We start from the raw sequence: 21,984 nt of genomic DNA, 5'->3' as shown, positions 1-21,984 counted from the left end.
GGTAAATAGGACAAGGGGTGGTGGAAATGGCTCAGTGCCAAGCAAGTAAGGGACTAGACTCTGGGTTCCCAGCACCCATGTAAATGCTGAGTGGGTGTAGTGGCCTGCAAGAGGTAAGAACAGGAAATCCCTGGAACAAGCTGGCTAGTTGGACTACTCCAAGTATTAGAGTTCAAATGAGAGCCCCTGCCTATGTAAATCGGCGAGCAATTGAGGAAGACAGACATCCCCCTCTGGTTTCATAGGCACGTGCCTACATGGGCAGCCATGAATCCAGACGCTAGTACCTGAGAGCACGTAAACACTCTGTGTAGCCAGGGCTACACAGAGAAACCCTGTCTCGAAAGACAAAAACAAAACAAAAACAACAACAAAAAAAAATGTCCATGCATAGATGTCATCTCAAATATAAGAACCCTAGGGGAGAGTCCCGAGTACAGTATACTTGAAGGCTCCCCTGGTGACTCGTGTGCTACTCTGTACCATGCCCTCTGCAGGGGGCAGGGCTTGTCTTTTTGATACAGCCTCAGAGACCACTCTACCATCTTGCTGAAAGAACTTTTATTTGCCAAAGTCTTCTTTTTAGTCTTCTATAAAAGCCCAAGGAAAATCCAGACCAACAAAATATCAGGGAACTTTTCAAATATTTTCCTACCCAGAACTGTTTTTGTGCCTGCCTCTGGTCTCCTGTCCTTCTCAGGTCACTGTGACCATTATCACCAGATGAATTCCTGAAATATGAAAACTTCAACTTCATTGTTGAAAAGCCTTTCTCCTCAGTTAGCTGATAAATGATTTAAGTCTACAAGTCTATACCCAGGGCTAAAGACAATGGCTCTGCTGGTTAAGATACTTTCTATGGCCCAGTGTGGTGGTGGTGTATGCCTTCGACGCATGCCTTTCAGGATGTGAAGGTGGACAGATCTCTGAGTTTGAAGCCAGCATAGTTTACATGGCTGGTTCCAGGTCAGAAGCCTTGTCTCAAAAAGTGGAGAGAAGGGGATGAAGGGAGATACACTGCCCTCAGAGGGGACCCAGGTTTGCAGGTTTGGTTCCTAGCACCCATATCAGATATCTCACAACCTCCTGTAAACTCCTGGTCCAGGTAGGTCTCTACACATCAATAAGAGATTAACTGCATTATGATAGATTTTTAGCATGTAAACTAACTCTCCCATATGGACCTGACTGACACAGTTGGCATGCAGTTCTCTTGACTTTGAACTGTACTGCCCTGGGTCTCCTGTGCAGATCCTCCCCAACCCTCCAGTATAGAAAAGCACTCCTCCTATTGCATGTGCTGTTCAGATGGCACCAACACTGTTTCCTTTGGGAAAGGTTATTAGTAATACTTTAACATAGATTTTAAGCATGAGGTTTAAGAGAAAGAGAGCCACTCTTGTAGAAAGAAAAACACCCAAGAGCCAGGGTATAGGCTGTTGCACTGGGTACTTTCTTTTGGAATAATTTGTTTTCTGTTTTGTTCCTCCATGAGACCAAATTAAACCCTACTGAGCAAAGATGTCATGCCATTTAGGTGTTTTACCACTCCAGCACAAACCAAGATGCTGTCTTGGTAACACAGCTAAGACCATAGTAATGACTTAATGTACATTTTTTTTTTTTTTACAAATACAATTAAAAAAATAGAAATAGAAAGTCTAGGTTCACACAGAAATAAATGACATTTATCAATTCCAAAATAACTTGTAAGAACTTTTGGAATAAGAATTATTCAGATTGACTCTAAGAGACATGTAAAGCTTGAATAAAATTCTGATGTTGTTACAACATCAATAATTGACAAAATTCACAAAAAAACTGTATACTTTCAAAATAGTAAGTGTTCATATTGAATTGCTATCATCTCAGAATTACCAAATATATGTTTCTTCTTAGAGGGGAAAATGAACTACTCAGCCTTTTCCCTGCTCTTTCTGTCTCCCCCCATATACAAATACACACCCTCAGGCACTCACACAGGTACACACACAAACACACACACATTATTGTCTATGTGTTAAAGCCTTAAAAATGTTAGTTCTGTCTTTCAGATAAGATCTACAAATGGAAAAACACATAAGTTAAAATAGCAATGCAAATTTTAGTGACTGCTGCAGTGTTTCAGCGAGATCGCAGAGATGCGGATGCTGTACTGAGCTGGACGCAGCTTTGTCACTGAGCATTGTTGAAATAGAGCGAGGTGTAGATGTCATTTTCTGGACCAATCTCTTGAGGACACTGTGGACTCCCTGGAGCTTCTGGATCTTGATCTGCTTCATTTTCTTCCTCCATTTCTGCAAATTCAAAAAAAAAAAATACAAAATAAATAGATTCAATAAACAACATTGACACGTCAGTGACTCCCTTGGGAAGAGGCAGCCATGTGCAGTCACATTTCCATTGGATTAGATACTTAAATATTAAAATGCTGTGTCATGGAAATGATGGTGGTTTCTTTTTTTTTTTATGATGGTGTTTTATAGTCTTGGAATTTATAATCTTTTTTTGTGTTTTTGTATTTTTTGGTGTTTTGTTTTGTTTTGTTTTGTTTTGTTTTGTTTTGTTTTTAGAGACAGGGTTTCTCTGTGTAGTCCTGGCTGTCCTGGAACTCACTCTGTAGACCAGGCTGGCCTCAAACTCAGAAATTCTCCTGCCTCTGCTTCCCAAGTGCTGGGCTTAAAGGTGTGCGCCACCACTGCCCGGCATTTTTCTTTTTTTTGGGGGGGGGGGGGTTCTTTTTTTTAAAGAGCAGTAGGTGCTCTGTTTTGAAGATGTATAATTGTGTACTTGTGTGCCCATGTTTGTTTATGTGTGCCCGGTGTGCACAGGACCCTGTGATGCCAGAGAAGGGTATTAAACACCCCAGAACTGGAATTCCAGGCAGTGGTGAAGCCACCACGTGAGTGCTGGAAACCCAACTTGAGTCTTCTGCAAGAGCAGTGCATGCTCTTAACCACTGAGGCTGCTCTCCTCCAGCCCCCGGTGCTTTTGGATTGCTTGTTTGGTTTGATTTTTGAGAGTCTCATTATGTAACCCTGGCTGTATGGAACTCACTATGGAGGTTGACCTGGAACTCACGGAGATCAGAAATCCACCTGCCCCTGCATCTTCAGTGCTAAGATTAAAAGTGTGTACCACAACCCCCAACTCACTCAGGATTCTGTTTTAAAAGAGGGATGTGGTTTTGGGCTTTTTTTTGGGGGGGGGGGTGCTGGAGAAAGGACTGTGTACTTAAGAGTACTTGCTTGTACTCTCCCCCCATGAGCAAGCCTGAGAGACCTTGGTTGCCACAGCAAGGTCAAGTGACGGGATCTAGGTGGAGTTACCCACCTTGGCTGCCCGGAACACAGCAGAACTGCCCCTGGGCTTGCCCTGAGACATCTCCGGCCGTGACCTGGAATGGACTATGGATTATCCCACCCATCTGAAACCAGGAGGGGTTGTGGGTTGGGTCTTCCCCTTTAAATTGAGAGCTGAACATTAAAGCTTTGGGCCTTGATCAGAGAACTTTGTCTTGGCCTCATCTCTTCTCGCCCTCCTTCCCCCTTCATTCCCAGCCCCCCTTTCAGGTGAATCCAGTTGACTTGTGGCCGCGGGCGGCTACACTTGCTACTCTTCCAAAGGACCAGAATTTGATTTTGAGCATGAAAACCAACCAGCACAGCTATATCGTGAGTTCTAGCTCAAAAAACAAAAAGAACTTCTTTTTGCACATAATTAATCCTATTCCAGGTTTGTTTCTCTTAGTGTAGTTTCTTAAAATAGGTAACTAGAATTTTCAATTACTTAAATTTTTTGGAAATGTGCCAATAGAATGTTAGTAGCCTGAAAAGATTCAGGCTTTACTTGAAAAGATTCAGTGATATTCACAGTTCCCATTGAAATAACTGGCTACTGTCCAAGACAGCTCTAAGTCACAAATTCTGAAGGAGTTGTTAATGTATAAATCCCCTACCTTGAGAGAAAGCACCAGCGTCCTCACTATCCTCTTCATCAGGGTCCTGCCCTTGGGCCCCACCTACTTCCTGGGCTCCTTCTGGAAGGCTGTGTTTAGGCCCATCCCTGTTCATACAGGCCTTGATAGAGAGGTCTTCAGGTCCTGACATTTCATGGCCGGTTTCCAGTGAATAGTTCTCAGGCCCAGGTGTTGGTTGACATGTTTCAGGTGAATATTCTTCAGGCCCAGGTGATTCTTGGATTGTTTTATAAGAGGAGACTATAGGCACAGTGAATTCTTTATAAGTCTCCTGAGAAATGAATTCAGGTTTAACTACTTTTTGGTGTGTTTTTGGAGAAGTGTCTTTAGATACAGTGCATTCTCGGGCTTCAGAAAAGAAGCCTTCAGTCACAGCCATTCCCAGATCTGGGCGGGAAGTGGTTTTTTCTGGTGTGACTGATGTGGGGGTTGTGTCAAGTGGACAGCCTTCAGGGAAATCTGATTGGGGGAGTGCTTCTAGGGGGCATCCTTCTGGGCCAGCAGCAGCACCAGGTGTTATACAGGGAAGGGCTTTGGGAACAGTCATCTCTTGATGTGTTTTAGGAGAGAGGACTTTAGGTCTGGCCACATCTTGGCACATTCTCAAAGTATGTTCTTGAAGCACAGGTGTTTCCTGGCACATTTTAGGAGCAAACGCCTCGGGTCCAGCCATATCTTGGGGTACTTTGGAAGGATGGTTTTGGGACACAGTTGTTTTCTGGCACATTTTAGACGAGAGCGCCTCAGGTTCAGCCATCTCTTCATGTGCTTTGGGGGAATAGGTTTGGGGCACAGCTGTCTCCTGGTACATTTTAGGAGAGAGAGCCTCAGGTTCGGCCATATCATGGCACATTTTAGGAGAATGTTGAAGTGCTGCTATTTCTTGGCTCGTGGTAGGAGAGAGGTCTTCAGCTTTGGCCCTATGTTGGTGTGTCTGAGAATGGTTCTGTATTGCTATTTCTTGGCACTGGATGCTTTCTTGGTGTACTTCAGAACAGTGTTCTGCAGACACAGCTTTTGTGGGGGATGCTACCAAGGGGAGGGCCTCAGCTGCAGGGTTTCCAGGGTGTTCGGTTTCTTCCTCGGCAGGTACCAATACCTCCTGCACCCTTTCCCTTTCTGTTTGGGACCAAGGCTCTGCCTTTTGCTCCACGTTCCCTTGTCTCTTTCCGCCTCTTTGATTTCCTTTTCCTGTTCTTTGATACTTGCGTTTTTTCTGTTCTCTGCAGAGAGACCAGAATTAATGTCAGCAACAGAGCTACAGGAATCAAATGGATGCTTCCAATATCCACCCCTGTCCTTGTGGCCTTGTTACATGACCTTAAACAAGCACTTACTCTCCCCAGACATCAGTTTCCATGTTTGCAAAATGAATAATCCTAGGTGTTCAATGTTAGGAAAGTGTTCCTTTAGGAGTTTATGGCTTTAAAGATAAAGTGACTTGTGTGTGTGAATAGAATGAGAGAGGGAGGAAGAGAGGTGGGGACACTTGGGGAGATAGTTCAGTGGTAATGGGTTTGATTGAGTTCTAGCTATCCATCTAGCACCCATGTAAAAATATGGAGTATGTGGTGCCATGAGTTTGTAATCTCAGAGCTGGGGAGGCAGAGATCTCTGGGCCTTCCTAACCAGCTAGTCGAACCTAGTTGATGAACTCAGGTCAATGAGAGACCCTGTCTCAAAGGAGGTGGATGGTGTCCCTGATGACCACACTTATGGTTGTTTTCTTGCTGCTCTTACACACATACACATGCATTTATAAGAGGGAGAGTGTGTGTTAACCCAAACTAAAGATGTATGGAAACGCCTATGGAAATCCACTGGTTGGCAAGCTAATTAAAATTTTTAATTAGGGCTGAGGAGATGGCTCAGCCTTTACTGCCAAGCCTGATGACCTGAATTCATTCCCAGGATCCATATGGTGGTAGGAGAGAGCTGATTCCCACATGATGTCTTCTGACTTCTACATGCATGGATGCTCCCACACACTCACATACCAAATAAATAAAATGTAACTTAAAATATAACCTTTAAAAAGCCTGGTGGTGGCAGCATAAACAGGTGGATCTCTGAGTTTGAGGCCAGCCTGGTCTACAGAGCAAGTTCCAGGACAGTAAGGGCTACACAGAGAAACCCTGTATCAAAAAATCCTGAGTTTGGGTAGAAATACCCTATATGAGTAGACAGTAGTTCCCCAGAAGTCCTGGGTTGTGGCTGTGGTGACCATTAGCAAGCACAGTATTCTACAAACTGAGGAAAAGGATTGCCTTGAGTTCCAGGCCAGCCTGGGCTACAGTGTGAGACCCTATCTTTTTCATTTTTTCCCCATTTTTGACAGTGTTTTACTAGTAGCCTTAGCTGGCCTGAGAATTACTATGTCGACCAGACTGGGGTCAAAATCATAAATATCTGTCTATCTCTGGCTCCTAAGTGCTGGGACTAAAGTTGTGTGTCTCTATACCTGGCTCTGAGGCCCTATCTTTAAAAAATTAAACCAAATAAAGGCACAGGGACACTAAAGGTAATGTTATGGTATCTCAGCATTTGTTCGTGTGTTTGTGTGTGTGTGTGTTTCAAAACAGGGCTCTGGCTGTTCTGGAACACTCTCTGTAGTCCAGTCTTTAAACTCAGAGAGTCACCTTCATCTGTCCCCTGAGTGCTGGGATTTTAAAGATGTGCACCACCATGCCCAGCTTGACACCTCAGCCTTTTCAACTATTATTCCAAGGTAACAAAACAATTATAAAATCTTTTTTGTTTGTTTGGTTTGGTTTTGAGACAAGATCTTTCTATGTAGCCCAGGCTGCCCTCAAACTTGGTGATCCTCTGCCTTTCCCTCCCTAATGCTAGATTCTAGTGCTCACCACCAAGCCTAACTTTGTCAAATGATTTTTTTCCCTTATAATTATTTATTTTATGGTTAGGGGAAGTGCATGTACCACGTGTGGTGTGTGTGTGTGTGTGTGTGTGTGTGTGTGTGTTAGATGACAGCTTTCAGGAGTTGGCTCTCCTTCTGCCATGTGGGTTCTAAGACTCAAACTCAGGATATAGATTTGCAGGTAAACAGCCTTATCCACTGGGCCACCTAGCAGGCTGCATTGTATGATATAAAATTCTTATTGTCTGCCAAGTGTCCAGCTTAAAAATCGAGGAAGTAACAGAAGTAAATCACAATAGTGCCAGAGACATAGAAGGACTAGAGATGGCAGATAGATAGATAGATAGATAGACCATAGTTCTAATTTATATCATGCCTGTGATTCATTCACCTAAGTTATATGTAATTCTTACAGCCACTGCAGCAAATTGGAAAATATTATTCATCTCACTTCACCTATAACACAGGTGAGAAATGGAGAGGTGGAATGGCTTGCCCCAGTCACAAGGGAGCATGCACTAAACCTTAGGCCACTCAGATATTTTTGTATCTTTATATTTTAAAGTTGTGTTTATGTGTATGAACATTTTGTTTGTATGTGTAGACTACTATTAACCACTGAGCCATCTCTGCCATGATGATGATGATGATGATGATGATGATGATGATTAGTATTATCATTAATTACAGAGAATAAAATTGCAGTGTGCATGGGTGAAGGTCAGGGCACATCTTTCTAAAGTTGGCTCTTTCCTCCCACCGTGTGGCGCCCAGTGATGGACCAGGCTTGCTGTAAATTCTTTTACCCAGTAAGCCATCTTACGGCTTTATTTTTTGAAGATTTATTACTACTTTTAAAAGTGTGTGTGTGTGTGTGTGTGTATGTGTGTGTGCGTGTGCGTGCGTGTGTGTGTGTGTGTGTGTGTGTGTGTGTAGATATATACACACAAGGCCAGAGGTGTAGGGACCCCTGCGGAACTGGAGTTACAGTTTTGAGTTGCTCCATGTGGATGTTAAGAACCAAATTTGTGTCCTTGGCAAAAGCAGTATGTGTTTTTTTTTTTTTTTTTTTTTTTTAACTGTTAAGCTATCTCTCCAGTTCATAGTGTTTTCCTCTGTAGCCCAACCTGCCTGACCTGGAGTTTATAGCAATCCTCCTGCCTTTGCTTCTCAAGTTCTGTGATTTTAGGTCTGTTAGCCATCATGTCTCATATCATCTCTTTTTTATTTTTTTTATTTATTATTTTAAAATTTATTCCTCTCCCATATATTACAACCAGACCACAGTTCCCCCCCCCTTCCCACCTCCCCTCTTCCCCAGATCCACTTCTCCTCTGTTTCCATTCAAAAACAAGCAGGGCTCCCAAGGTTATCAACCAAACAAAATAAGGCATAACAAGTTACAACAGGACTAGACGTACATCTTCATATCAAGGCTGAAGGAGGCAACTCAGTAGAAGGAGAAGGGTCTCAAGAGCAGGCAAGAGAGTCAGTCTTTGTGTTTCAACCTGTGTTCTCACTAAGCCCTGTCAAGCATGGAGCTTGGAATCTTCCAACACCACTCTCTTGAGTGTCCTATGCACCACCAGATCAGGCCTTACATACCTCTTAAACACTGGCAAGACCAATAAAGGGTAGCAGAAGCTACTCTGGATGTTCCAGGCAGGCAGCCTTCAGTGGCTGAAGCCTGCCTCAGAGACTGATGGAGGCACAGAGAAAGAAAGCAGGGGAAATATCTTGTCTTCATGACTCTACTGCTGTGACCTTAAGCAAACACACAAAGACAAAAACCACAGGCACAACTCCAAGTGACTCAGAGGACTGTTGTGAAGATGGCGTGAACTGGAGCGTGCCATGCCATGCCATGCCCACCCTCACCTCCCTCTCAGGTAAAGAACCTACCCAAGGAGCCATTGTGACATCTGCCTCCCCTGGGCCTCAGCTTTTCTCTTCCTCAGTTGTTCCCTGTTTCTCAGACTCCAAGCTCCAATGATGTCTGCGGATGAAAAGAAAAGTTACTGCAGTATAATGGTTACCTGTGGTGGGCCAGTACCTAACCACAGAAGCTTGTTTAGTTAGTTACTATTTATTTATTTATTTATTTATTTATTTATTTTTAAATTACATTATTTCACATGGATAGGTGTTTTTGCCTGCATGTGTGTCTGTGCACCACATGAGTGTCTGGTACCTAAGGAGGCCAGAAGAGGACATCGGATACCTTAGAGACAGTTGTGAGCTGCCATGTGGGTGCTGGGAATTGAACCCAGGTCCTCTGGAAGAGCAGCCAGTGCTCTTAACTGCTGAGCCATCTCTCCAGCTACTACAGAATTTTAGAAACCCTATCCTGGGTTTGGCTCTGGATTTTGAGTTCAAAGACTATGTCTTCACTGTTCTTACACCTTCAAAAAATGTGGAGGAAATTTCATTTTTTTCTTTTCTTTTTCTTCTTCTTCTTCTTCTTCTTCTTCTTCTTCTTCTTCTTCTTCTTCTTCTTCTTCTTCTTCTTCTTCTTCTTCTTCTTCTTCTTTTTGAGATAGGGGTCTCAGTATGTAGCCTGGGCCTGGAACTTGTGTAGGCTGGCCTCAGACTCACAGAGATCCACCTGTCCCTGTACTAGGAGTGCTGGGATTAAAGACCTGCAGGGTCCCAGGGGAGTGGAATTTTTTTTTTCTCAAACTCAGCGATCCACCTGCTTCTGCCTCCTGCATGCTGGGATTCAAGGTGTGTGCCACCACTGCCCTGCTGGAGCAGGCATTTAGTGAGCATTTCAGCTCGAAACCCTTGGAGACCTATACAGACTTGTACAGCAGTGTGCTATCAACCTACCGACTTGCTTAAAATAAATTTCTATTTGTACAAGTAGTTTTATAAAAGGCCATATTCCGTCATCTTTGACATAATGACCTATCTTCACTGTGTTCACTGTCTCAGTCCAGGCCTCTTGTTACACAAAGTGGTGATGATAGCATGCCAAGACTTTGTCTTTTTATTAACCCAACATTAGGTCAAAAATAGTTTCTTGACACAGCCCTCAACACTGTAATTTTCCTGTGACTTGGTGCTTAAGCTAGGTGACACATTCTCTGGCCACTCAGCCCACTCACGGGAAGCACACAGAATGTCACCACTTGTTTTTCCTTATATGTCAAGCTGTAATAATACCAACTCATAGCCCGGCATGATGGAGCACACCTTTAATCCCAGCATTCAGGAGGCAGAGGCAGGAGGATCTCTTGAATTAGAGGCTGGCCTGGTCTACAGAATGAGTTCCAGGACATTCAGGGCTACACAGAGGAACCTTGTCTTAAAAGACCAATTAATAATAATATCCAACTGAAGTAAGCATATTCACATAACTGGCTTTTTTTTCTTTTGGAGGGAGGAATGGTAGGGTGTCCCTCTGGTACATCCCTGGCTGCCCTTGAATTCCTTATCCTAACCCTCTGGACTGCTGAGATTAGGGGCATGTACCAGCATACCTTGCTTGACTTATGCTTTTACTATTAGAGTCTGTCCTTAGGATTGCATTTCTTAAAATTATTTGGGATACTAAAGGTACTATGAAAAGCAAATTCTGGGCTGGGGTGATGGCTCAGCAGGTAAAGCACTTGCCACAGAAATGTGAGAAGCAGAGTTCATATATATCCAGTGCCCATACTTACATGGGTTGAGTGGGTATGGTAGTCCGCATGCAACCCTAGTTTGTAAGGCCTGAGACAGGGATCCCTAAAGCCAACTCGCTAGGTAGACTAGTCAAACTGGCAAGCTCTGGGTTCATGTGTGAGACTCTAACTCAATGTATAAGGTAGAGAGTAATGAAGGAAAAAGACACCTGATCACCTGATGTCAACCTCTGGACTAAGCGTGTGTGTGTGTGTGTGTGTGTGTGTGTGTGTGTGTGTGTGTGTGTGTACAAATGTTTAAAGTCTACTACCACCTAAACTTGAGAAAAACTCATAGGTCTTTGACACAGAGCCTCTGTGTGGAGGAGTGTCTGATCTGCACTGGGAGTCCAAGAAAGGAAGTGCCTTTGAACCAGGGCTCCTCTTGTTCTTAGGGCAACAGTTCGATTTCTTTCTCTCTTCCTTCCTTTCTCTCTCTTTTTTCCTTCCTCCCTCCCTCCCTCCCTCCCTCCCTCCCTCCCTCCCTCTCTCTTTCTCTCTCTTTCTTTCTTTCTTTCTTTCTTTCTTTCTTTCTTTCTTTCTTTCTTTCTTCTTTTCCTGGTAGCACTGGGAATTTAACCTAGGGCTTCACACATGCTAGGTGAACATTATGCTTCTGAGCTATGTTCCAGCTCAGAGATTCTTGATGAATAAAAATTATATTTTTACCAACCTCTAATTAAATGTATATATATTAGGTTTTTTTCAAGACAGGGTTTCTCTGTTTAGCTCTGGCTGTCCTGGAACTCACCCTGTAGACCAAGCTGGCCTCGAACTCAGAAATCCGCCTGCCTCTGCCTCCCAAGTACTGGGATTAAAGGCATGCGCCACCACTGCCCGGCTATAATTTTCTTCAAAGTACAGATGTGAGTAAAAAGTCACAGTGGTTTTAGCAGAGCGCACTTTATCACACAAAGAAATGATGGGATATTTTCCTACACGACACTACAATTCTTGCATGTATTCAGCGTGACCACTTCTGGACATGGGTTTTTTCGATTTGATGCTATGTATGATATGATGTAACACATCTATAAATAAGAACATATATTGCTATATCACAATTTTAACAGTGTTGACAACTATCTTAATGCAATGGTGACCTTTGTGATCCTATGTATTTAAGCTTTTTTATTCCAAGGAAGGGTTTATAGGTTCATTAGAAGCTAAAAGTATTCAAACTGTGCCCGATAGCTCAGAGTCCAGGGATCCACATAGCATCTTGAGAAATGTTACTTTAGAACATACCTTAAGATAAATTAGAAGTCAAAAGGGTAAGCATCCGGACAGGTCTGACCCTAGTGTAGTTCCTGTTGCCACATCCTTCCAAACATCCTGCCAACTGGCTGTGTCATAGGACAGGAGCAGCACAATCCTCTTACCACAGCTGCTCAGCGCTGGGTATCTCTGTCTCCCAGTTCAGAGAATTTCTTACGAACAATTTCTTTAAGGCACACTGTGTTTCTCTAGACTGTTACATTCTTAGCAACCAAATGCAGTGAGTCAGGCCCATCTTCCCATGGATGCAACCCATTGCCCCTTTCATCTGACCAGTATCCAAACAACTAAAAAAGAGAGGAAAGTAATATCTCCCCAGCAGCCCCCACTCTGAAGGTCTGTCCTTTACCTGGAGCATACGACTTCTGTGGATGAGCTTCAGGAGTCTGGCGGAGCTTCAGATGAGATTGGTCCTTCCCCACGTCCATCTTGCCACAGTGCCTTCTTGGTATTTGCTCTGACTTCACAAGCAACCTAAAAGCTTTTTGAAAATATCAAAACTAACACTTCAAAAGAACCACAGACACACACACATCCAAGTTTGCTTGTCACTTCCCGCCTAAAAGTTTTATCTGGTTAGACCACAGCTGTGGGCAAAATCCACTTTCTTTATCACTCTGCACAGGTGTGAAGGGGGGAATGACTGATGCTGGCTGGCCCTGTCATCCTGCAAGCTCACTATTTATACAGGGAACCCCTATGGCACCGTCTGGCATATGCAACCTCCCACTCGGCAGCCACGTAGGTCTATGTGCCAGCATGTGCCTGGGTTCCTTTTTAGGATACCAAATGGCTGTGCCATTCCAGGCTGTGGCCAGAAGGATGGCTTTTTCATGAATGGAGGTGGCCATGTATAAGAAGAACCCTGAGTTTAGGCTCTGACCAACTCAGTGGCCCAGAGCAACCCACATCCCTTTCCTGTGCCTCTATTTGCAAAATGAGTAAATAGTCACTCTTGCCTGTTTCATACATTACTTATGAAAGTGAAGCTTATAGAGTTAGCTATTGATTAATCTTCCTAGGTGTGGCTCTTTTCACCGTAAGCTGTTGCAAACTGTCAGCAAGCCTTGCTGTGATGACCCTAGACACAAAGCCCTAACTAGGCTAACAAAGCCAATCTCCACTGATCACGAGTCAGAATAACTAGTGAAGCCCACTGTTAACAGACTAGGGGGTAGGGCGGGGGGGGGGGTTTGAGGGGGTGGGGGTGGAGAAGGGGAGGAAGAGCCTCTCTGAGTGAAAAGACCTGGCAATATGTTCCAGAAATAAAGTTGAAATTGAAGGATCTGCTTTATCTCCAGCGGATAAGAGGACTGAAGACAGTTGGCACAGGGGATCACAGCTCAGCCAAGGAGGAAACATGGAGGCCAAGGTCAGGAGACACAGGGCCCATTGTGTTCTGGAGACAGACTGAGAGGAAAAAGGTTTGAGTTCCAGAGCCACCCTAGCTCAAGTTAGCCAGGAGCCAGCGCAGTCCTGGAACATGGAGACAGTAGCATTGCCTTTTGTGGATTCCCAGAGATGGTCAAATCTACTCAGCCATGGAAGACATCTTCCATATGCCCAGAACACTGATCAGTGCTACCTTCAGTATCTAACACACTGAATGTCAATAAATGTTAGCTACTTTACTATTGATAAGGATATGGGCCCAGCACAGTAGCACACACTGCCATCCTGGCACTTCGAAGGTACAGGCAGAAGGGACAGAAGTTCAAGGTTATCCTCAGCTGCATAAAGAGTTAGGGGCCAGCCTGGACTACATGAGAACCTCTCCCTCTCTGGCCACCTTCTCTCTCTCTCTCTTTATGTGCAAATGTACTATATACCTTCTCTATGTTATATGTGTATATAAGAAAACACATAGAACGGTGTGGTGTGCACACATGTGCAGTGTGGTGGCACACATGGGTTTCTTAGTGAATTTAAACTATAACTTGTTCTGCCAAACTCTAGTTCTCTTCTTTATTCTTGTTTACTTTGTACAGGATCACCTTATACCACCCACGCAGACCTCAATTCACCATCCTCCTGCCTCAGCTTCCTGAGTGCTAGGATTGGGTATGTGGGTCACTATGGCTTTGGGTCACTAAGGAATGAGCTTTGAAACATTCTGGAAAGGATTGACTGGGCAGACACCCCGGTCCCCAGCACTAAAGTGTTACCTTTGTCATAAACAAGCAAGATTTATTCCTCCTTCTGTTCCCTACCTCTCCATCTTGCAAGTAAATTGTTGAAAGTTCAGGTAACTCCCAGGAGAGTGCTAGTCAGAGGGATCTCATGGAGAAGAATAACAGGGAATTTCAAATATACCTCTTAAATTTTGTTTTGTTTGTTTGTTTGTTTGTTTGTTTGTTTGTTGAGACAGGGTTTCTCTGTGTAGCCCTGGCTGTCCTGGAACTCACTCTGTAGACCAGGCTGGCCTCGAACTCAGAAATCTGCCTGCCTCTGCCTCCCAAGTGCTGGGATTAAAGGCGTGTGCCACCACTGCCCGGCTCCTCTTAAATGTTTTTGATTTTCATATATATAGGATTAAAGGCTTCAATATAATCTTTGAAAATTATGTTTTATAATCTAGACCAGCATTTTAAATGTTGTAAGCTCTTTGATTTCTGGGTTTTGTTTTGTTGTTGTTGTTTGGGGTTTTTCTGGTTTTGTAAGTTTTTGTTTTGGTTTGTTTTTTGTTTTTTATTTATTTGTTTTTTGTTTGTTTGTTTGTTGAAACAGGGTCTTTCTATATAGCTCTGACTGTCCTGGATCTCACTATGTTGACCAGGCTGGCCTTGAACTCACAGAGTTCCACCTGACTCTGCCTGCTGAGATTAAAGTCTTGTGCCATCATGTTTGGCCCTAGAATATTTTAATTTTAATAGCTAGGTGATAGTTCAATAAAACAGTGTTATAGAATCCTTCTGAGAACACCTTCAGAGGATGGCAGAACTACTTCTAAATCAAATTTTCTCCAGAGTTCTTGACACCTGTTCAGGGAAGGAGCAGACTGGACAGGATGTCCACTCTGTACTGTCTCCCTTCTGAGCAAAACTGTCAGGCCACAGACATGGGCAATATAGTCCCTGAGATCTTCGTACTCAAAAGGGACAGAATACATTGTTTTTTAAATTCACAGTCTACCAACTGAGCCAAATTGCCAGCCCAAGGACACACATCTTTATTGGAAAAAGATAGAATATAGATCCACTGTGGTCCTAGACAACTCCCCAAGGCCATTCTCTGGCTGCCACACTGTCCCTGTATCTAGAAGCAGTGTGAGGAGAGACTCTGGAGGGTGGGGTCTCAAGCTGACAACAAATTGAGGGTGGAGGGAGCAGTGGAGACACTTTGGAGAGACCTAGATTGGAAGTTAGGCAAGGTGTCTCTGATGTGATAAGTGTCAAGAGCGGGAATTTGGGACAGAAATAGCCATGCTGTTCTTCTGCAAGCCCTAGCGTACAGGCCTTCTGTGTCTAGGTCTATTACAGAGTATGAGATGCCGCCGAGCATTTTACCCATAAGACCAGGTCTTTAACAAAGGCTGCCTTACTCTAGAGATTACACACACACACACACATACACACACACACACACACACACACCCTCCCTCTAGGCAGGATGGGCAATTACCAATCCCAAGTCACCTGTTTGTCCCCATAACATGATCTTAAAGCTTGTTCCCAGTCACCTCCACCAGTGCCCTTAGCTCTGTATGTACAGACAGCTTCCTGGGGGTTCTGCTGCTGTGAGTTACAGTGCCACCAGCTTATTGTCATTCATCAATGCCCAGCTCTCAGGAAGCTGAGGTAGGAAGGTGAAGAGTCTAAGGCCAGCCTAGGCTACTAGTGAGACCTGTTTAAAAACAAAACAAAAAAAAAAAAAAAAAAAAAAAACAAAAAAACCCAAAAAACAAAACAAAACAAACAAACAAACAAAAAAATGAAACTCCCTGACATTATGTAGTTTATAAGTTTTTTGTTTGTTTTTTGAAACAAGGTTTCCTGGCTGTCCTGGAACTCACTCTGTAGACTAAGCTGACCTGGAACTCAGATCTAATTGCCTCTGCCTCTAAAGTGCTAGGATAAAAAGTGTGCACCACCACCGCCCAGCTTAGTTTAGTTTTTAAAAAGAGGGTGGCACTTGCTTTTAATCCCAGCACTCAAGAGTCAGTAGCAGGAGGATCTCTGTGAACTCAAGGACAGCCAAGGCTGCACAGAGAAACCCTGTCTCAAAAAAACAAAAATCAAAGTAAATAAATAAAAGAGGGACAGAAGCTGTGTGCTGTGTGGTACATGTGAGGTCCCGGACAGCTATGTCTGCTACACAGACAAACTGTGGGGAGGGAGAGGGGAGGGGGAGGGGAGAGAGAGAGAGAAATATGAGTGTATCCAAAGAGTAAAGGAATAACGGGCCAATGGTGGCTGCTATCTTTAACTAATGTGGGAGGCGAGACTTGACTTGGGTAGGCTAACAAAATGGAAGAAGGGCCAAGGTGTTTTTAGCATAGGGCCTGGAGAACCTGAGGAGAGGGACGGATAAGGGGTAGGGGCTCAGAGGGGACCTAGTAGGATGGACAGCCACGGATGGTCTGAGCAGAGGACTAATGCAATTTGACTCCTGTCTTTAAAGAAAGGCTGTGGCCACTGTGTGGGCTGAGAAGGAGGTGAAGCAGGGAGACCAATCAGAAGGACATGAGGATGATCCACGTGAGAGGTGGCCACAACTTGGGCTTCACCTTGATGAAGAAGTAGGGGTCAGAAATAACACAGGTGGTCTGGCTTAATTTACAAATTAGATGTGGGTCTGAAAAAGCCAAAGACAAGAGTTCGGGTCTGAACAGCAGGGAGGATGGAGCTGCCCTTACCAGAAGTTTGAATGAATGTGCTGCCCCTAGGGGAGAGCACAGCCAGGGGGAAGAGCTCAGGGAAGGAGAACCAGAAAAGCAGGATGTGCAGGAAGCCAGGGGGAAGATTGCTTAGTTGGAGAGGACTCACGGCTCCCTTAAACTTATCAGATTTTGCTGCTGTGAAGTAAAGGAAGGCCTGGAGATTGACCTCACAGTTTTTTTCCTAACAATTCAATTCAGTTCATTACAGACTGTGGCACCCAGGGAGGTTAAATATAGATTTGGCTGTGGACACACAGGTTAAACCAGATACATAATTTGCTGAGGCCCAGGGCGAAATGAAAACCCAGGTCTCTTCCTTTGAAGATCATTAAGATTCTTCAAGATGGCAGAAACAGACAATTAACCTGACATGGGGCCTCATTTAGCATTTCACTAGGCCCTTGCAGCATCTTTACCACACAGCTCCTACTGTCCTCCCTTCTCACAGCCAGAAATTCCATGAGGACACAGATGTAACTGAGGTCACAGAGCTAGACGGACAGCTTGAGCTGGGAACCTGGGCCCTCAGCCTCCAAGCCGGGCCCTTCTTGATCTACACACAGAGGTAGGTATCAAGACAGGGGATGGCTGTCCTGTCTGGCCACTCAGCAGGTCTAGGTGAGGAGAGGGGTCTTGGCTGTGTCTTTCAGAGGCTCAGATGGACTGGAAACACAGGAAGGAAAGAAGCATACAGTTAACCCCTGGCTGGAGGTCTTCATGAAGCTCAGAGAGGAGAGGAAACAGCTTAGCCATGAAGCAGCCACAGCTGACCCAAAGCTGACTAGAAAATGATAATATCAAGCTGGGCAGTGGTGGCGCACGCCTTTAATCCCAGCACTTGGGAGGCAGAGACTGATGGATTTCTGAGTTCGAAGCCATCCTGGTCTACAGAGTGAGTTCCAGGACAGCCAGGGCTACACAGAGAAACCCTGTCTCGAAACAAACAAACAAACAAACAAAAAGGTAGTATCATGTTAGGATAGACTGAGGAGCTTTGTTATTGTTCTTTTTTAAAAAAAATTATTTTTATGTGTGTGTATGTATGTGTACGTGTATGTGAAAGAGAGAGGGAGGGAGAGAGAGAGAGAGAGAAAGGAGAGGGAGGAGAGAGAAGTGTGTGTGTGTGTCCACGTGCACTCTGGTACAGACTCCATACATCATTTGGATTCCAGGGCTTGTACTCAGGGTCAAGCTTGGCAGCAAGTGCCTTTACCCACTGAGCCATCTTGCCAGCCCTAGATTTAAACTCTCAATCCTCCGGCCCCAGACTCCCAGGTGTCTAGAATTACAGGCTTGCATCACTGACTAATAGAATTCCAGAGCCCTTAAAGAGGGCCAGGAGAGCCTTGGTCTGCTTTGATTCATCACCCCTTAGCTACTCTGTGGTGTTGTGAAGGCCCCAGGGGCAGGGTTTGAAGTCACCAAAGAGCAAAAGGCATGGGCCATGCCACCTCCTCACAGGGTAATTCTGGCAGAGTCACTTAAATTCTTTATACGCCTCGGTTTCTTTTTCTGTAAAACAGAGCAACAGGGTTCTGTGAGGAGTAGGGAAGTGAGAAGCTGTGCAGATGTGAGGCCCACACATCTGGGCAATGTTCACTGCGTGACTAAAGTGTTCCTGTGAAGCTGGGACCTGTCCCTAAAACACATTGGGGTACAAAGTCACGGGGGTTGGGGAGAGCTCACTGTACAGCCCTGGCTGGCCAGCTCACTAAGTACTAAGTAGACCAGGCTGGCCTCCAACTCACAGAAGTCCACCTGCCTCTGCCTCCTGAGTGCTGAGATCAAAGGCGTGCAGTACCACACCAGGCTGTACTCCTTTTCTTGACAAAATACTTTCTGAGGCTTCTGGTTGTTCCTCAAAGAATGGATGGAGCTTTGTTGGCTCTTGCTTCCCTGTCAGCCTGCAGTCAGATGATAATGAATGCTGTCTCTGCTCACACAGATGCTGCTTGGAACCCCAGATAATGTTTTCGGCAGCTTTGGAACGGCTGGAGCCTGGCTTCCATCTGGCCACTACTACCTTAAACGTATACACACAGACTTTGAATATTAAACACGATACTATATTGTATGCATGGATTCTATTGCATGCATGCACAAATATTAAAGTATTTAACAATAACTTAGGTAAGCATCAGTGACTAGACCTTAGGGAGTGGGTACTCACCTGGGGAAAGACTTTTGCTTCCACCTTATTAAGCCCCCCACCATCAGACCGCTGTCTGTTTGTCCCTGAACAATGGAACTAACAATACATTCTCAGATCCTCCTACCACCACACTTCAGGTGGTGAGAGGGTAGCTGAGAGGCAGAGCACTTGCCTAGCAGGATGCTGAGGTTAGTACCAGCCCTGCAATGAAAACATGACCAGCAAGACCTCCCATGCACTCCCTTCCCAGGCACCTGCAGCGTGGCTCTTCCTCCCGCCTCAGACATCAGAGACTCCTTCTGTTGTTGTTTTGCTACTTCTTCTTCAAGACAGGGTCTTTCTGTGTAGCCCTGGCTGCCCTAGAACTCAATCAGCAGCCCAGGCTAGCCTCGAACCCACAGAGATCCTCCTGCCTCTGCCTTTTGAGTGCTGGGATTAAAGGCATGGACTGCTGTTTCCCAATGGCAAAAAACCCAATAGTCTCTGCTTAGCTTGTGTTCTTCAGCTTTTCTGAAGCTAGCTCACGATGAGCACTTCCTTCCTCCTTGAAACTCACTAGTAGATTGTGGTTTCCCTGAGTTGCTCATCTCCACTCTCCCCTTCCTCCTCACAGGCCGCTCTTTCACTCTCCTACTAGAGTGGGTGGGGCTGGCTGAGGATGAGCCCCTGTTCCTCTTGACTTGACACTCGAACCTGAGGCAGCTGACTCAACTCTCTCAACTATTACAGTGATGCATAGTACTAACCCATAAGAGCGTGAAGATCGTTCTCATCGCTAAGCATTCCCTGACGATCGCTCTTTACTGCTGAGGGGCCTCATGATGCTTAAGCCTCAGCACAACTGAGCTAGAGAAGTGCTCAGTTAATACAGTGCTTGCTAGCCCTCGCGGCGTCTGGAGTTTGATCCCTGACACTGTATAAAACAGGTGTGATACTGCACATCTATAATCCCAGGCTTAAGAGGAACAGAAGTTCAAGGCTAACCTTGGCTACCTAGTGTGAATTCAAGGCTAGCCTGGGCTGCGTGAGATTCCCTCTCCAAATAATAATAATACCAAATGAACATGGGGACAGACATCTAAATAAGACAAAAATAGTCAAAACGCCTTCTTTTTTTTTTTCTTTCTTTTTTTTTTTTTTTTTTTTTTTTGGTTTTTTGAGACAGGGTTTTTCTGTGTAGCCTTGGCTGTCCTGGAACTCACTCGGTAGACCAGGCTGAGCCTTGAACTCAGAAATCCGCCTGCCTCTGCCTCCCAAGTGCTGGGATTAAAGGCGTGCACCACCACTGCCCACAAAACATCTTCTTAAGAGAGGAGAGCTTGATATTATTTGGGGGATGAACAGAAAATACTTTTTTTTTTTTTTTTTTTTTTTTTTTTGGTTTTTCGAGACAGGGTTTCTCTGTGTAGCCCTGGCTGTCCTGGACTCACTCTGTAGACCAGGCTGGCCTCGAATTCAGAAATCCGCCTGCCTCTGCCTCCCAAGTGCTGGGGTTAAAGGCGTGCGCCACCACTGCCCGGCAGAAAATACATTTTTTATGGTACTGGGGCGTGAACACAGGATACATTCTAGACCTACTACTGAGCTACATCCCAAGCCTTTTTTTTTTTAATGAGAAGTGGTTTTTGTTGTTCTTCTTGTTGTTGTTGTTGTTGTTATTTTTAAGACTTTTTGTTTTGAGATAAGTTTTTCAGTAAATTTCCCAGGCTGGCCAAGTATACTCTGTAGCCAAGTATGCCTTGAACCAGCAGCCCTCTTGACTCAGCCTCTGACTTAGCTAGGATCTGGACGTACAAGCTGTGCCTCCAGGTCTAACTTTTCCTCTTCCCTCCTCCTCCTCTCCCCCTCCCTTCTTCCTCCTCCTCTTCCCCCTCCTCTTTTTCCTCTTCCTTTTCCTTACCTTCCTTCTCCTCTTCCCCTCCCCCTCCCCCTCCATTTTCTCCTCCTTCTCCTCATCCTTTTCCTCTTTCTCCTTCTTTTCCTCTTCTCCCTCTTCTTCTCCTCTTCCTCCTCCTCCCTGTCCTCCTTTTTCTCCTCCTCCTTCTCCTCTTCTTTTTCTTTTTTATAAGAGTCTCATTATGTATAGCCTTGCCTTTCCTGGAATTCACTGTAGAGAAGGCTGGCTGCTAAGTGCTACCATTAAAGGTAAGTGCCACCCCGCACCCCACCCCCCAGCAGTCCATCTTCTTGTCCAACCCCGTGAACTCCATCTTGCCAATGTCCCTCCTATCATTCTTGTTTCTCCTCAGACCACCTCTGCCATTTCCACCCCTCTGTCAGAAGTATGAGTGGAACCTCAAAAGAGGTCTGTTCCCCTCTGTTTCTGCTCACTCTCCCAGCCTACCCTGCACAAGTAGCTGGAACATTTCTCCTATTGCTGGCCCTGAGTCTCAGCATGCCTGTGGAAGAAAGACTAACCTTGGTCCAGACAGTAAGGTCAGCTTTCCGGTGTTCTCTCCCATGCCAATCCGACAGCACCACTTGCCCTGCCTATTTCTCCGTGAGTCTTTCCAGCACGTCCAGTACCATTGGTTTCCCAGTATTCTTCCCTGTGCCCAGCCTTCCAGGTGATAGCACATCACAAAACCTCTGATGATGCTGCTGAAGATGATGACAACAGTCACTCTGTGACCTCACAATGGGTACCCAGCACTTACCTGAAGGATCTCAGTTAGATTTGCCAACAGATATTATTCCCATCTCACTGATGAGAAACTATAGCCTAACAAGTTTAACTTACATCCCTAGGTCACCTAACTTCAAAAGAAACAGAGCTAAGGCTCAAAACCAAGGCTGTCTGATTCTCCAATTCCACCGCCTTTCCCAATCTAGAATAATCTCTCCTTCCAGAATCATGATGTCACTTGTTAGCATATATTTTTATTTTTCATATATAAATACATCTGCTGTGCTATATTCATTCACCAAACACTGAATAAATTTCTGCTGTCATTTTTGTTTGTTGGCGACCAGGCCTTTCCATGTAGCACAGGTTGGCCTTGAGTTCAACCTCCCACCTGCTGAGAGTACATACAGCGTTGCATCACCTCACCTGGCTGCCCCATGACCCTTTAATGCTAATATATCTACTCTGAGGGGGGAGATGGATGCCTAACACTGCTACCTCAGGACTAAAAAGGTGAAAATTGCATG

The 21,984-nt window shown here is 44.9% G+C and overlaps 1 protein-coding gene across 3 annotated transcripts; it reads right to left on the bottom strand.

Moving 5' to 3' along the window:
• Window positions 1-546: 546 nt before the first annotated feature.
• Window positions 547-21,432, bottom strand: Hemgn (hemogen). Of its 3 annotated transcripts, none has more exons than XM_076935012.1 (5): window positions 21,250-21,432; window positions 12,150-12,281; window positions 8,760-8,853; window positions 3,959-5,202; window positions 547-2,297 (listed from the first exon to the last, which is right to left on the bottom strand). In XM_076935012.1, the coding sequence occupies exons 2-5, from the start codon at window positions 12,226-12,228 to the stop codon at window positions 2,176-2,178; spliced, it is 1,539 nt and encodes a 512-aa protein (XP_076791127.1). In that variant the 5' UTR covers window positions 12,229-12,281; window positions 21,250-21,432; the 3' UTR covers window positions 547-2,175. The 3 variants fall into 3 exon arrangements, with proteins under 3 accessions (XP_076791127.1, XP_076791128.1, XP_076791126.1); XM_076935013.1 differs by lacking the exon at window positions 21,250-21,432 and adding an exon at window positions 19,086-19,247; XM_076935011.1 differs by lacking the exon at window positions 21,250-21,432 and having other exon boundaries at window positions 12,150-12,454.
• Between the last annotated feature and the right edge of the window lie 552 nt (window positions 21,433-21,984).

Source organism: Arvicanthis niloticus, chromosome 5, assembly GCF_011762505.2.
Source record: "Arvicanthis niloticus isolate mArvNil1 chromosome 5, mArvNil1.pat.X, whole genome shotgun sequence".
Lineage (NCBI taxonomy): Eukaryota > Metazoa > Chordata > Mammalia > Rodentia > Muridae > Arvicanthis > Arvicanthis niloticus.
Note: the sequence above shows the minus strand (reverse complement) of the source record. Positions and strands in the feature narration are given on the sequence as shown.

Bases quoted from the DNA above. Each gene is read 5' to 3' on its own strand.
- Hemgn (XM_076935012.1), bottom strand. From the start codon at position 12,228: ATGGACGTGGGGAAGGACCAATCTCATCTGAAGCTCCGCCAGACTCCT. The intron at 8,854-12,149 runs GTAAAGGACAGA...TTTCATCCGCAG, and splicing joins ACAGAAGTCGTATGCTCCAG to ACATCATTGGAGCTTGGAGT. The intron at 2,298-3,958 runs GTAGGGGATTTA...TTGAATTTGCAG, and splicing joins CGCTGGTGCTTTCTCTCAAG to AAATGGAGGAAGAAAATGAA.